General features: G+C 36.8%; 1 protein-coding gene across 4 annotated transcripts; it reads right to left on the minus strand.

Moving 5' to 3' along the window:
• Positions 1-1350: 1350 nt before the first annotated feature.
• LOC115410984 (copine-3-like) lies at positions 1351-16054 on the minus strand. 4 transcript variants are annotated; one of them, XM_030122860.1, is made up of 16 exons: positions 13865-14023; positions 12882-13061; positions 12724-12798; positions 12569-12640; positions 10589-10669; positions 10359-10448; positions 8410-8508; positions 7642-7728; positions 7395-7454; positions 7153-7286; positions 7004-7058; positions 6855-6906; positions 5569-5702; positions 4649-4885; positions 4438-4552; positions 1351-3175 (listed from the first exon to the last, which is right to left on the minus strand). In XM_030122860.1, exons 1-15 carry the CDS (start codon positions 14021-14023, stop codon positions 4442-4444), a joined length of 1626 nt encoding a protein of 541 aa, XP_029978720.1. In that variant the 3' UTR covers positions 1351-3175; positions 4438-4441. The 4 variants fall into 4 exon arrangements, with proteins under 4 accessions (XP_029978720.1, XP_029978723.1, XP_029978722.1 ...); XM_030122862.1 differs by lacking the exon at positions 1351-3175 and adding an exon at positions 15961-16054 and having other exon boundaries at positions 4442-4552; positions 13865-14054; XM_030122861.1 differs by lacking the exon at positions 1351-3175 and adding an exon at positions 15961-16020 and having other exon boundaries at positions 4442-4552; positions 13865-14063.
• Positions 16055-17043: the final 989 nt, after the last annotated feature.

Raw genomic sequence — 17043 nt, forward strand, 5'->3', positions numbered from 1 at the left:
GTGCCAAAAGACGTAACGTCATTACGTAATGTGTGAGCAAAGATTTCCGCGTGTGGTTCAAACTACGCAGGCGCGAAGCTTAAACCGAGAACATCAAGCTTTAAAAAACGGTCACCATTTTTTTTTTTTTTTACTATTTATTTATTTTTTCCACTTACCTTAACTCTTTTATACAAACCTAACCTTATTCATGAAAAATAATTAAGAAGAGGAAGATAGTGTAATTTATTCTTGACAGATAGTGTATCATTGCTCCGGGTCAAAGGTGATTACTGATATGTGCAAATAGGGGGGAAAAAAAGAAATGTGTCTGAAAACAATATAATTACAGCTTTATAGGCAACAGTATAATAATAATAATAATAATAATAATAATAATAATAATAATAATAATAGTAATAATAATAATAATAATAACAATAATAATAATAATAATACATTGCCAATATGAGTTCATTTTCCTCATTCAGTGGTAGAATTTAACACAGTATGGTGGGACTGCATATCCCTTTTTTAAAATCACATATTAGTTTAGTTTATTGACATTTTTATGGTTCACATTAAAAAAGAAATTGCGATTCACATCAACACCAACGCCATCCTTCAGGAGTCTGGGTCTGCTCGAGGTTTCTGCCCGTTAAAGGGAAGTTTTTCCTCGCCACTGTCACCAATCACAAGTGTTTGCTCCTGAAGGATTCTGTTGGGTCTCTGTAAACTTAATTTGATTCTGATTTGAATTGATAAAGCACTTTGTGACTCTGTCTGTGAAAAGTGCTCTATAAATAAAATTTCCTTTACTTACTTACTTTACTTAACACCTGAAAAGTCTAAGTTTAACCATGAACCTAATAATAATAATAATAATAATAATAATAATAATGATAATAATACATTTCCAATATGAGAGTTTATTTTCTTCATTCAGTGGTAGAATTTAACACAGTATGGTGGGACTGCACATCCCTTTTTTTTGTTTAAATCAAATGTTAGTTTAGTTTATTGACATTTTTATGGTTCACATTAAAAAAGAAATTGTGATTCACATCAACACCTGAAAAGTCAAAGTTTAACCATGAACCTAATCATGTTTAAAATTAGACTACACCGGGCAATACTAATAATAAATAAATATAGCAAAATTAATGAATTTATTCTATCTTCACTTTTCTTGTTCTTTTAATTTTCAGCTGCGGGAAGAGAAATTACAGGTAAGAAGGAATATAGTGACAAAATGGACATGTATTTTTTATCAATGAACAGGTGCATTTATTTTATCAAATCAAAATGCAAACATGCTCTTAGACATTAGGTATTTTCATTTTATGCTACTTAATAGGGAGTTGTTGGGGGTTTTTTGCACCGTAACTACACAGAGAGACTCTGGTAGGATGTGAGCTAGTTTATAATTAATGGTTTTATTTTGTGTTTAAAGAACATCTTGTCTGATTTTAATAAAGACAGCAACACAGAGAATTAATTTCATATATCATTAACATTCTTTTTAGCAAAATGTCATTCACAAACTCATAATGAAACAGTACATATAAACACTCTGTTCCTCCCAAAACAAAAAGGCAGTTAAAAAAAAATGAGCTCCTGTACCTTTAAGGTCATTCTTTCCATCACAATTGTTTTATGTGGCTTTGTATTTACATATGCACACAGTCCTCCTGATGCCCTTCGTTGTGTTTTGGTTTGTTTGTACATTTGTAACACTTGTGAAACTGCATTACACTGACAACCTCTTTAGTCTTTTGCACAGCACTGAACATGCAATAAAAAAAAAAAAACATGCTCTTCAAAGCCAGAAATTCCCGAAATATCCAAATCTTTGAAAAATAACATATTATGAGCACTGGAGGGTGCTGTGGGTGAATTTGAACTCCAAAAACATACACATAGATCTAGGTGTTGATTGTAATAACACTGTACATGAAATCTTCTACTCAAGACTTTGAAAAATAATCAGCTCATAAATGATAAAAATGTTTAAGTAATTTCCATCTATGAAGGTTTCTGACACTAAGTTCTGTCAACTAAAAGTTCAATACTGTATCTCAAACACATTAAAAAAAAAAACAGCAGTGGCCAAGTCTCAACAGTACATTTTTTAGTGTCTCAACATAAAAGGTACAAATGTGGAAAACAAAGTCCCCATAAATGATCTTGAAATGTTAGATATTTAACTACAATATTAGCTGTAATAACAGCTAAAGGACACTTTAACACATACTTCCATTCATAAAGTCATTTTTATACTAACAAAACAAATTAATGAGATGTTGATCAGTGCAAATAACAGTCTCAGCCAAGAACAGACATAGTGTATAGACTTATCAATATGCACACTTCATCTTAAGAAAAGGTGAATTTCCTGGATACATTTTTAAAAACATACAAAAGTGTTTCAGGAGATAACATAACTGGGGTGACTACTATGCTTTTTTTTCCTTGATGTATGAGTTCGAGTTAACACATTACCACAAAGTAGAGTGATACAACTTAATCTTTAAAATGAAACATGATTTTTGTACAAAAAGCAGCAGGGACATAATGTAATCAAAAGTTCTGTTGTGTCAAATCTACCAAAATTATTAATTTAAAGAACACGCATTCCATTAAAACATGTAAACATTAGTAAAGTCTAACTAAATTGAGTCTGCGATTTCAATGGAAATAGGCACCACATTTTTGGAACATGTCAACAGAAGCAGAGAGTTGGCTGTTGTTAAATTAGCTGCCTCAGTTTTTCCATAAAAACCAAAGACCTTTAGTCGTTAAAGAAAACAACCTAAATTCTGGCACTTGAGACACATAAGGACAAGTTAATGCCATAATAAAAAACATCTGTGTTACAAACAGAAGTGTGTAAATGTTTGATTACTGTTTACTACAGCCAACAAATAAGGCTTTCTGCATTAAATGGCACATATATTGAAATAATAATTGCACTGCGAGGCGAGATGAGGCGTGTCATGTTTCTGACAACAGAGGAGTGTAGATATGCAACAGATATAAATGATTGCGACCCTTTTGGGAGATTTTGGTCCTCACAACAGAGAAGTCAGGGAGCTCCGTCAGTGTGGGGTGGCTTTAAATGCATGGTATTGAAGAAACCCACCACCTGACCTGGAACCTCTGCCAGGACGCTCTGAGCCAGCATTTCTCGAGGACTCTACAAAGACAAAGAGGAACATTTAACGGTGATTAACATGATTAAAAAGAGATTTAACATGGAATAGACAAGAGGCAAAACAGACATGGATGCAAAAAAAACTAAAGAAACAAGACAATAAAAAGACAAGGCATTAGTTTCATTAGTTGGGAATCTGATCAGGAAAGGGCTTGGACACTTCGAACATATAAAACAGGGTCTAAAATGTAAAAAAATTAAGACAAACTGTTAAATTTAGTAATGCATGCATGATGTATGTACGTGAATCATATGCAGGGGACAAGCAGGGAGTAAGCCAGACTGTTCATCTTCAGTGATCCGATCACATGGACAGCTGTAGGATGAATCTAGAGTCACCACCTGACCTCAAAGTAAACATGTACATTTCTGTTTGCAAAACTGAATGTGTTGCTATTTTTTAACTGAAAGGAGAAAACAATCCATCGCACATGCTTGATCTTCCAAAAATTGAAAGAAGAAAAAGAAATGAAAGCAGTACAGACTGGTTCTACTCCTTGCTCTGCTTCAGGCTGATCAAATTCCCAAGATGTTTGTCGCACTCATAATACATTTGGTTGGGATTTTCCAAATGTATTATGATAGGAATAGTGAGATTCAAAGGATGTCACTTGAGTAGGTGGCCCTTCATCGTAACTAAGACCAGCTCGATATGTGGTCTAAGCAGTCAGGCCACATTGACCCTGTTTAGACTTGGCTTTAAAATGCGTTTTCAGTGATCCAAACACGGTTGCAATAAGCATAAGGCTGACCATTTGAGTTTGGATTTCATTAATGGTGTTGTTACCTCCACTACATGGTCCACACAGTACTGACATGAATCTGCTGCCAAGGCAACTGCCAGATTAGTTTCACACAAACTTACGAAGAGAACAAAATACCGAAAAGACTATTATACATATAAGGACGGACCATTCCAACTACTGAGACTGTCAATCTGCTGTGAGAGGTGTTACAATGGCAATAAAATCAAAGACAAGCCCTGCTTTGGTGTTGTATTTTACAGTTGCATTCTAGTTTATGACATCAGGATGTAATAGTGTGAACTCTACAGAAGACATGCGGTCAAAAGGGTCCAAGACCACCTCAGGCAGTGGTTTCAGAATCTAAACAGGGTCAATGTGTCCTCAGTGTATCTGCACTCTGTGCTCTGAACTGTCCACTTATGATTGGATCACACAACTCGCATATTAAAGCCAGATGCTAACAGGACCTAACGGCTAAGGTAGCGGGGGTGTTCCTACATTTCTAGGAAGGACTGGGGTCACTGGGCGGCTTCAGGCCAAATAAATTGAAGAAGGAAGCCACTTGGTCAGGCAGCTCTGCCAGTACACTTTGAGCAAGGGCTGCAGTCCCTGCCTGGAATAAGTAGACATTCAAAGGTACGTATTATTTTAGCAGTGTTTTAAGTAAGCTTGGATGGCACAAATACACAGTATGTTTTATATGTCGTACGTTTTGGAACTGCCTGAATGGGACAAACTGGACAATGTCCCTCATGGCGGGTTGGCCTGTTGCAGATCGCAGGATTCCATCGTCTCCATCTAGAAACTCCATGGCAGTGAAGTCCGCCCCCCCAACTCCGACAATGATGATGGACATGGGCAGACGGGAGGCGTTGACGATGGCGCTACGGGTCTGATCCATGTCTGTGATCACTCCGTCGGTGATGATGAGCAGGACGAAGTATTGCTATTAAAATAAGAGCCAACAAATCATCAAATAGAATAAGGAAAGTGACAGACGTTTTCATCACCCACAGAACTGTCAGAAATTAGCTGAATATTTAATCATTAAATCTGTCTTTAATGGCTTGTGACCGTTCAGAACTACACAGGAAGATCAGTGATGAACTTTACTCCCATTCTATGTACCATTTCCACATGAAAACACCTAAACTCGACTAGCCCAATGTTATGAACTTTCTTGACTTGTGTATATAAATTACAGCAAATATTTCCAATAATCCTAAAAATCCAAGAAACATGTAACTCATTCACTACAACAGCATTTCATGTTTGTCTGTGGTGTCATATTCCCTTTATTAAGCCAACATTAATAAAAAAAAATGTTATGCCCATTCAGAATGAAATTTTATGTCACTAAATGCAATGCGAATGAAATGTAAGATATTTTCTAGTGTTATCTGCAATGATGCGGTGAATATGTTCAGGGTTTTCATATCAACAGGTGACAGAAGTGGTGGATCTGCACTGAACGAATACTGAAATGTTTGCGATTGTTCCACTTAAGAAACAGTGACCTCTGAATTATACATAGTGTGTGTATGATAAGCAATATAGAGGTTTAACGTAGATGGAAATATTTTGCATACAAAGAATACGCTGAGTGATCTTACACTATAAACAACTCACAGAGGCAGTCTGCTGCTCCAGTGCTTGTCGACCAAATTGGGCTACATGGTTGATGATTGGAGAAAAGTTTGTGGGACCATAAAGCTTCACCTGAGGCAGACACTGTTGGTAGGCGGCAGCCACACCCTCAACACCTGCATGCAAACACACAAAGGGGTAGGTTAACAGTTAAAAAAAAGTCTAGACCACTGATTTTACAACTTAGACTTTGACCTGAATCCCACTATAATCCTCGAAAATGAGAGTGAGAGGAAGATGAAGAGTCGTAACAGACTGTGCTGACTGTATATTTATGTCAGGTGTGGCATAAAGAGCTCAACAGCAAGGCTAAAGACTGGAGAACAACTAAAGACACATAAAACCTGTGTCATACCTGCAGCCAGACGTTAGTCTGGTTTTGTCTGTCTTTTATGTTTTGTTTGTCACTTCCTGTTTTATTTGGTCAAGTTTCCCCTCATGTGTCTTGTCTGTCGTCTTTACTTCCTGTTCCTGAGTTCTGCATTTGGATTCTGTGTTTGTACTAACGCCATTACAACCTGGGATTTATATCAGGATGTTCTGTCAAATCTAGATTTGTGTAGTCTTCTGAATTTAAAACATAAGAATTGTATTGTTTGAAAATGAATATGAACTTGTTTTCTTTACATTATTATAATTATTATAATTAAAAGTCTGATGTGCTACATTTATCACCATTACAACTATTCCCCTAACTGTGATTTATGTATTGATATGTATTGACTGTAAGATGTAAGGGGGGTGGGGGGTTATGTATGAAGCTGCCTATTTTTATTTTATTTTCGAACTATTTTGCCTTCCTTCTTTGGTGGAATTTTTATTCTTCTAATTGTTAAATAAATATTGAAGGTTGCACTTTATAATATATTGATGAATTTATTTGAGGACTTATTGTATTCTTTGTACAGCTTTAAGTATGTGTCCAAGAAATAAATCATATCCAAAAAAAACCAAACAAACAAACACTGCATTTTTTTTTGTTATTGGGCTTGACTGTAATTTACTGCTAATACATGCTACAAGACTTACAATATTTCATTTGGATTTCATATAGAAAGTGGCAGAAATAACGAGACAATGATAGTTTAAAGTGAAACTTGGTAACTTATTAACCTCCATATCTTTGGACTGTGGGAAGGGGCCAGAACACTTAACACAGGGAGCACACAGTTGCCTCTGGATTCACACCCAGTCAAGGTAAACAGTAAGACCAGTGGGCTGACAATTTTTTTCCTGAACAGCGTTTTCTTGCTCAAACACACACAAACCTGCACAAAATGGATTTGACGGGTCAAAGTTGATGGGAAACTCATGAGAGACCTGCAAACACAAATCAGTTATTAAGGGTGTTACCAAGCCAGCAAAAGTTTAGATGTGAAACTACTGATAGTAAAGTTAATACATATATTAAAATCACCTGCCATGTAGGAGGGATCATTGCGCCAAAACCAAATGCAGGGAACATCTTGTCACTACACACAAGGAGTTAGAGTATTAAGTGTTTATTCACTGGGTGATGAGATGATGATTGTGCTTTGTTAATGCAATAATAACAACATGTTATACCTGTCATAGTCCTGGATGACGCTGCCCACTGCCCAGATGGCTGCCAGGTATTCGTTATAGCCCTGAGGGTTGATGTAGTGGAGAGACTGTGGGGTCCGAGGGTCCCCATTAGAGCCTGTGAAGTCAATGGCAATCTGGACAGAGATGCCATGAGAATAACAAGTTATTGATCAAATAATATCTAGAAAACTCAGCAAAATAAAATGAATCACTCTGAAAGTGATAATTTATGAAGAACTTACTGTGAAGTTTATCTGACAGCCACCCATTATGTAATCCAAAAAGGTATAGTCCTTGACGATCTATGAACACACGATAGCAGAAGGAAATCATATCATTGCAGAAATAACAAATATAACAACGAGATTGAAGATTTTAATGCCCATAAGCTCTGTTTTCATTACTGCATATCTATACTGTGAGTAATTGCACTTTATTGTGTTTACTCAACTTTATAAAGAATATGTGTAGATGGAAAAAGCAGAGTACCTTGCATTTTTTGATAACGATGATGCCAGAGTTTTTGTACCCTTTCTTCTTTTGTTTCTTCTTACTATTGATGCATTCAAACTCAGCCTGGAAAAACACAAATAAGTAATTTATGTGTCAGGTCAAGCGGTGACACGATTACATGTTTCGTGTTCAATAGGCTCTAACTTTGTATATATATAACCTATATCAATCTGTGTTATATATTTCAGTAGGTATTTGTAAGTTCTTAAACATAGTAAGGATGATGATTGCATAAAATACAATTTTTGACAAAACATATTCTAAAATGTGCTTGGCAACATGGTTTCATCAAAATGTCACTGAATTTGGCAAGGTTTACACCAAAGTGTGGTTCCCACAGGAAATTCACTTAGATTTGCCAATGATGTGTTAAACAACAGATTAAGCTACACTGATGTCAAAATTTAGGAAAATATATTGGAAACTTTTGGACATATTGACACAGATCTAAAGTAACACGGTTTCAATGGACAAAGTGACACAGTTTCAATTCTTGATCCTATTATGATGTAAGGACCAATGTGTCTAGAAAACAAGTCAAACATTTTTAATACATGAATTTATTATACATCACAGTAATAAGCTAACAAATGAGTGCATACAGAATAGGATAAGAGAAACTTTGATTTTTGTCATAGATGTGCGTGTTCCCTTGACCTGACCCTTATTTCTGTAGAGTTCAGTTTTTGAAGCTTGTGAAAAATAACTATAGATGACACAGAACACACCCAACAGGCAGCTCACCGCATATGTTTGTGATGCCTGTTGGATTTGGCTGATCGTGGCCTGAAAGGATCCAATAAAGTCGTGAGATCCGCTGTTGTTGTAGTCGATGCAGTCTATCTATAAAACACACATAAATCAGGACAAATCAAAGTGTGTCAACTGAGTGAATAAATTCAATGATATCAGTTTATAAAAATTCTGAGGGATGAGACTGAGGCATGATATGGAGGTGACACTTCAAATGTAAGACAAAAGAAGCAGAATGACGCTATAAAACACACACAGGTCTTCTAAAAGGAATGGGTGAAGTCCAAGGAGCAGATACTCAGAATTTACACACAATAGCAGATTCTGAGTGTCTTCGGTCTGAAGCACAGGGAAAAGACAAACCAGTACAGATTAGACAAAGTGGGTGATTGTACAGTCACTCCACAAACTGGGATTAAACTAATGCAACTCAGATTGATCTATCTTAATGGAAAACATTGACCACTGGTCCTGTTGGTCAATTATGATCTGCAGCATTTTACATCAGAAAATTTTAAAGTCATTATTGAATCCCTGGTTCTGGAGGCCAATAAACAGAGCATACTGTACGAGCATGATTAACTGTAATATAAATAATTGTGATTATCAGTTTAATTGTATTTTTCTGTTCATTTTATGCCACTGTAAACCTATTAATACTTTAATTATACACATACTATACAACTAATGAAGAACAATGGTGTTGTTGGTGTTGAACACAGGAACACATAAACATTTCCTTTCACCTTTTGAGCTTAATCAACAAAATTCCCCTGAGCAGATTTAACATAAACAAGTTAAACATAGCATAATGATGGAAATGCTACTTTTCAATTGGTCTTTTCCAGCTGACTGGAGACAATTATCAGTTACATATAATCACAGCGGCTAGCTCAAGCAATTGCAAAACAGCATTTATGAATTAGTAGTGAAAGTCCTACTATTCATATTTTTCAGTTACGTAACCACACGGAGTCCTGGAGAGCAAAAACACTGTCCTCTATGATGGTCAGTGATGGAAACTTAGTACTGCCCTGTCAATTAAACACTAGTGTCAGGCCAAACATATTTAGAGCACCTGTGAAAAGGATAAAAACAAAGAAATGTGACTACGGTATGATACACACACAGCAATCACTAAAAGCAAATTAGTCCTGACACAAGGCTACAGGTTGTAACAGTAGAGGAGAATCTGTCCTCTAAAACTCTGAAGAAAAGGAACGGTGCGATTTGTATGTACTTGTACAGTAGCATGACAAGTATAATTAAGTGTTTATGTATCTGAACTTTTCTCAGATGGACTGTAGAAACAGAACCCCAGCTCTTCTCTTCTTCAGTTTGTAAATATGATGAAACATCAATCAACCAGCATTAAGCCAAATATACCTGGTAAATAACTGGACGAAAGCTACATTTCGCCTCCAGGTATGTGTTCCTATGGTTGACATCACATGAAAACTATGAATACTTATTAGAAAGTACTTCAAATATCTGATGGAACCAAGTTTAATGTCTGATATCAGTGACAAATTCTGTTTATGTTGGAAATTTTTTTGTCCTTAATCACAACGATCACAAGCTACCAGATCCAGATTTGACAACAATGTACTGAGGCCGATCATGAACCAGGGACACAAGATGACAGTAGTGACTCATTAAACAAACAAGCTAAACCTTCAGAATTATGTGCATTCCTTTAAGACAGATGTAGATGAGTCCAGGACGATAGCCTGTCCTGTAACAATCACTGCATCCCAAGGGGGGTAAACTCACTTGTACCGTCGACTGGAAAGCACCTCTTCCTGATGAGTTTGTTTTAACGCAGTTAGAGGATAGAAACAAAAAACACCGCAACACACATCTCCTTAATCATGCCAGGAAATAATTAGTCCATGAGATTGACAGGAAAAAAAATTAATTAATCAATAATTGGGACATACCTTTATGGATTTCTCCACATCACAGTGACAGAGTGACTGCAAGGGGACTCGGAATGGTTTCCACACTGGGTTTAAGTTGTATTTCACCACCTACACAACAGCACAGATTAACAGCCATCTTGAATTGATCATGCTCGACTGGCCAATATGACCTGAATGGTAACTTGGCAATGACACAACAACACATGCACTATCCAAAGATTATTTGCACTGAATGGATGTGTTTGTACCTCCGTCCTGTGGGCCAACTGCCATCCTGTTTCTGTCTCCCGATAGAACTCCAGGAAAGGATCAGACTTACCAAAGAAATCCTGGAAATAATAGAGAATATACAAAACTTCTGAGCAAACCCTGCAGTGTGATTGCTCCCACTTCAGCAGCATATGCAATATAAATACTCAAGTGCAATTTGTGTTGGTGAAACTTTGATAATGGGACAGTGGTCTGTGAGTTAAGCCACTCTGATTAGGGTGAAATGGTATGTACTAACTAATAAAAACAACAACAAGCTCCTCTAATGACTTTCAGGATTATCAATTGGGAACATCCGGATTTCCAAGAGTAGAAGGGCAGTATCTGTACTCTCTACTCTGTCTCTGTTTTATACTGTTTCATGATATGAAACCAAGATGCTTCTTTATAATATGCTTTCCATTTAAAAACTCATCTTCAGTAGCAAAGACTGAAGTTAGAATTTCTTAACTCCAGTAGAAACATCTAAATTAACTACAAGAAGCAATTACTTTATCTATATTATAAATGCCAAATGGCCACTGTGTGTGTGTGTGTGTGTGTATGTGTGTCTTGTGATTCACACAAAATCCGGAAAGAGGTGACTGCTGCAGTTTGGCATACTTATGTATTTTTGGTCAAGGAACAGACTACCGAAAATGGCAAGTTGATAGGACCAATATTTTGGGAGATATTAGTAATTTTGGAATACAATAGCCTTACAATCACTTTGCTATGCCCAGAACGCTTTGGCAGTGACTGCTGGACAAATGCGGTACAGCATGCACAAATACACAACAGTATCAAAACTACTACATTTAGAACCCCTGAATCCCCAAATTCAACGTGCTAGTTGCATATGAAACCAGCTGATCAGGCTGTGGAGAGACACAACATTAAACTGATGCCATATACACACTATAACACAAAAATACAAAGACTCAGATAAACCAGTCTTGGTACACTTGAAATTGGGAACACTGTAGATGAACAAGAGTTTTGGTTTGTGTCTCTGTATTCTATATTAGCCTATACAGATTTTGCCACACCAGTGCATGTCCATCTCCATATGTGTTGATGCTGACCATAACATGCTGCAGGTTAAGAACTGACTTATACACCTGTATGATCGATATTTGATATTTCAGGTTCATGTTCATACACGAGGCAACAACATGGTATATAGTGCACGATTACACACAAACAAGAGTTTTAAATATCTTTACTTAGGGATTAAAACCCTATTTAAGTGACCTAAAACACTGTTTACTTCAGGATGAAATGCCCATAGATGATGGAAAATGTTCATTTTGCAAAACTGAACTCAGATATAGCTCTGAAGTTAAGGAAAGAACAAAAGGACAAAAAGAGAATTTTGAGAAGTGAAACCTAGAGCAAACTAATTAGAGATGAATGGAAGATAAGCTAAAATAGGAGCTACATCTTCCCTCTGTTTTCATGAGCATATGATCATTTGAAAACGGTGTGAATAAAACCAACAGATTCTCTGTTTTGGTCAATGATAAACAGTGCCACTCTGGTCACATTGCATGAAAATGAATCCATAGATATCTGGTCTCAAGGGTTCAGCTCTAAGTATGTCTGATCACACTAGGCATTAACTGTGTCCACAAATGTGTCAATCAGATCACACTTTCCCACTCTAACAGGTGCAAATAAAGGATCCCATCTAGAGCCTAAAACAGAGGCTCAGGTTTCATTTCAAGAATGACAGGCTGGATTTGATTTTTGGTTTTACTATGCTGCTCAAACGATACCAATATCAGATTTTAACACTGAGTGTTTTCTATAACGTAATTCACTGTATGATTTGAGCCTGTCAGTCTATCAATACACCTTAAATATGACAACTTTGACCTTTCTGTTTATTAGTTGGTTCTCTTACGACATGAGCTTTAGTGATGTAACTGTTCAGCGTTTAACATAAGAGCATGAATTTCCACTGGACTAATGAATACCTTTTTATCCAGATTCCTTGCTGAAACTTCAAATTCCACCACCCTGTTATCTGTTCTTTCTTCAGCACATATCTGCAAAACATTACATAGAAAAACACATGCACATTATAAACTGAACAGATTTGTCACTGTAAATCTGAGCTAAAGACACTCACAGTCATTGTCCCACGTCCTGCCGGCCTCTTGTCTTTCATTAACAGTGGCTTTGTTAGTTTCCTTGAGGACACAATCTGAACAGAAAAAACCCCCACATATAAATGTAATGTTTTTAATCCCAATAAAAAGTAAAGATCATGATGAATAGAGGCCTGACCTGTCCCAAGGTGCATTCCAGTTCTCCCAAGAAGTCAGCATTTGCCAGACTTGAGTTTTCACTGTCAATATCATACACTTCAAACTTCAGCTTCTGCACCATCTCAAAGTAGTAGTCGATGACAAAGGTTTTGGAAAACCTGGGATTAAGGCAGTTCATAATTTTCTCTGTCCGGCCAATCTAATGCGAAACACACACAGTAAATAAAAATGAGGTAGAAACAGAATTCCTGGCAATATGTTGATGTTGTTGTACGGTGATCAGCCATAACATTCTGACCACTGACAGATTAAGTGGTACTAATGTTGATTATGTCATTCTAATGGCAGCAAATGAACACGTAGACTTCGAAGTTGACGTAAGAAACAGCCAAACATAAAAGAGTAGGTATCTGAGCAACTTTGACAAGGGAGAAATTGTGACATCAAAATCACTGGTTCAGAGCACCCCCAGATCTTGCTGATCATTCCCAATTTAAAGTCATTAGTACCTACCAAAAGGGGTCAAAGAACAACCGGATTTCAACCAGTCAAGCCTCTATGGGAGCAGAACATTATTACCACCTGTCTAATATTGTGTAGGTCCACCTTTTTCCACAAAAACAGTTCTGACCCAAGGCCTGGATGCCACCAGACACCTCCCACAGATACTCAGTTGTCCTGAGATTGGGATGTCCTTCCTTGGTCCATTTTTGGTCAGTACCACTGCAGACCAGCTACAAAGACCTGCAGTTGTGGAGATGCTCTGACCCAGTCATCACTATTACAATATGGACCTTGTCAAAGTCGCTCAGTTCCTTACATTGCTCATTTTGCTGCTTCAATACATCAGTTTTGAGGAATAAATGTTCACTGGCTGTCTAATAAATCCAACTTAGTGAAACGTCCCATTGTAATGAAATAATCAATATTATTATTCCTTCTCCTTTCAGTGGTCACAATGTTATGGTTGTTCAGTGCATGTAGGAAAATAAATTAACAAACCTCCACCCACTGGGGTCCTGAGGTGTTCATGTAAAGCAAACAAAGAGGGTCCGACTTTGAGAATGCATCCATGTCCAGCAGGTTGTCACAGGACACACTCAGAGCCACCTTCGTCACACACTCAGGAACCCGTGGCCCCGGAGTCCCAGCTGCCGCCATGACTACCACTGGACACAAACTCACCCAAGAACTGACAAACCTGAAGACAAGAAAGAACATTGTAAACCAAGGAGGTAAATATTTAATATAACACACAGCAAGCAGTAAAATTATGGCTAAGTTGTTTGATTTGCACTGACAACTGAACAAAGCGCAACACATTGTCACTTTCACTTCATTATACAACATGAGAATTAAATTTTGCAATGGTTATTGCAAATTATAGAAGTTGCACTTTTTCACAAAAAAAATATAAAACGGTCGTTGACAACTTAAGTAGCCTGAAACATTTGCCTTTAATTCTGTACATATTTCCCATATATTTTCCAGTTGTTTCAGAATACAAAGATTGAGAATTTTATGTGTGGTCATCATAACATTAATTACTTAAGATGTGATGGTAGTACTTACTGTAAATATGATCAAATAAAGGTGATCTTGTTACTATTTGGTGACCTCACATTGCATTTGCCATGTCCATAGCAGATATTCACTGTACTTATCTGCTATTTCACACCATGATTCATTCAAAACATGTCACTGTTCGTGTTAATTTTGTCATAGGAAAAGCGGTCACACTTAATAGTGATTTTAGGCCCTAAGCCCTTAGAGGTAGTTTATATAGTTGATGTGTAAGTGTATTACACAAATGTGTAACCCACTGGCAAGGCGAGAAACTCTGTTTCACTTGACTTTTTACAGAATATGAGCAGGACTACTGGCTCAAAAGAGATTTGAGAAATAGGCATTTTAGCCACAGATGATGCTCTTAGTCTTGGAGGATGAACTAAACCCAACGACTTGATGTCAAAACGTATCTGGATAAACTACAGGGTGTCCCATAAGTCTCCATACATAGGAAAAATAAACGTTTCTTGACATAAACCATTTTTATTTATATAATATGCTCTATATGACTGCCATTTTGTCAGGAACACATTTCAATGCGTGTCTGCTGAAGAACTATAAAGAAGAAATATAAAGAAATACATGTTAGAACCATATATGTATGGAATGTATTATGTCTCCTATGTATGGAGACTTATGGGACACCCTGTACAATGACACACTGAAAAAAAAAATCCTCCTAAACACTCCAGCTTTCTTTACTTGCAGTTGCTTAAAGTGGATCTTTTGCAATAACAACACTTTTGTGCCACAGTTTATTACAGAGAAAGTGGAAATCTCCAGGGGTTTTTCTTACTATTGCGCTATTTGTGTTATAGTGTTTTTACTCCATGCCAGTTCAGCTCATAGTTGGCAGTCTACGTTAACACTAACCATCTCAGTTAAGGCGTGGCTGTAGTTAGCTCATCTAATAATGTCACTTAACGTCTACGACTTAGTTATATGTACATGTATAGTAATGAGCCCAGTTTCTAAACGTCAATGATCAGTATTTGATTTTAACAGAACGTCCGTCAGCAATCAGCTTACACTAGCAGTAGAATAGCACAGAACTTAAACAGCATAAATAAAACAGCATGTATTGAAGTGTTTGTGACTGATAGCTCAGACATACATTACGCAGCTTTTAGCTAATGTTAACTGAGTCACTTTGCGCTAATTGACGAGTTAGCATAAATAAACTGCGCTAAGGGAGCGTATCAACTAACGGGCGTAGCTACTAAATAGTTAATAACTATAGATAGTTTAACTTTCAAAATACACCACTGGTTCACTTTAAGGTATATTTCATAGTGTGACGTGTTAGTAATAATATGCGGCTAATTTTAACATTTCAACGACTTTTTTTTCGCTAGTTTTCCATCCGTAAACGGCCTCACGTCACGAAGAAAAAAACTTCACATCTGGACGCGTCCATGTCACGACAATAAGCCGATGAAAAGCAAGCAAAACCTTTATGAATACACTTATTTTGACAGCCAAACGTGACATAATGTATTAAAGTGGTAATAAGTTAATAAAAACCGTACCCGTTTAGCGGACGACAGCCGTCAGTTCAGTCCAGTCTGCAGCAGAAGGGAGGGGGGCGGTGCCTCCGGAGTCACGTGACAGCTGCAAATCTTCCACAAACAGACGCCGTAAGCTACACAGGATGGCTTTGGGATGTTTTTAGTTTATGGATGGCAGAATTTTCTTTCAAGAGGCTCAGATCACATGAATTCGGGTGTGGTCCTGAATCAGATTTAAGTCTGATTGTCTGCCACATGTCTTCGGTCTGGATTCAATTCTGTTCACTGATAATCAATCATTAGTGACGTCACCAAATACTAGAAGAAATCTGCATAGATAGATAGATAGATAGATAGATAGATAGATAGATAGAAAAAAGTGTATTTTTTAATAATCTTTTTATTGGTTTTTCAGATTTTATGAACATGAACAATAGAAAGTGCAACGAATGACAAAACATACAAAAAAGAGAAAAAAAAAATCCTACCTCAAACTAAGGAGCGTGGCCATGAATTCAAAAAGTTAGATAAGAGAGAAAAAAGATAAATAAATTCAAGATAGATAGATAGATAGATAGATAGATAGTCTGTTCCAAGTGAAAACAGAAATTCATCTTTTGTCACACCAGTGCTCTTTTTTCTATTGTCTTTTTTTTTTTTTTAAACCCTTTCATGCATACTCACACTGCAGTGAACAGCTGTTCTACAGTTGTTCTCTTGTTTATTCATGGATTTGGTTGTTAAAGTTCCATATCAGCCAACACAGTGGACGCTTATGCACCATCCCATACACTGACATTCATAGCATTACTGGAACTTTGCTGTTCTTGATAAACCTGATCTGCAGTAGCATGTCTGATTGTAAATCAATTGCTCGTTATTGTTATAAAACTATAATTTATGGTTGTTTTTTTGTGTGCATATTACCTCAATGAAGTGAGCAACAACTAGTATTAACCCTATAACACCGAACGTATCATATTTGATACATGAGTTTTGAAGCCCTCTACATGATCACTGTGATTTTTTTTCTTGAAAAACCTGATGTATACAATTAGATACATGCAATACACAGATAATCCACCAGGGGGAGGAATTCATTCA

Source organism: Sphaeramia orbicularis, chromosome 20 (genome assembly GCF_902148855.1).
Source record: "Sphaeramia orbicularis chromosome 20, fSphaOr1.1, whole genome shotgun sequence".
Classification (NCBI taxonomy): Eukaryota; Metazoa; Chordata; class Actinopteri; order Kurtiformes; family Apogonidae; genus Sphaeramia; species Sphaeramia orbicularis.

Coding starts and splice junctions, on each gene's coding strand:
- LOC115410984 (XM_030122863.1), bottom strand. CDS start 14,023: ATGGCGGCAGCTGGGACTCCGGGGCCACGGGTTCCTGAGTGTGTGACG. Junction 10,670..12,568: donor CAAGGAATCTGGATAAAAAG/GTATTCATTAGT, acceptor TATTATTTCCAG/GATTTCTTTGGTAAGTCTGA. Junction 3,176..4,648: donor CATTCAGGCAGTTCCAAAAC/GTACGACATATA, acceptor TTGTCTTTGTAG/AGTCCTCGAGAAATGCTGGC.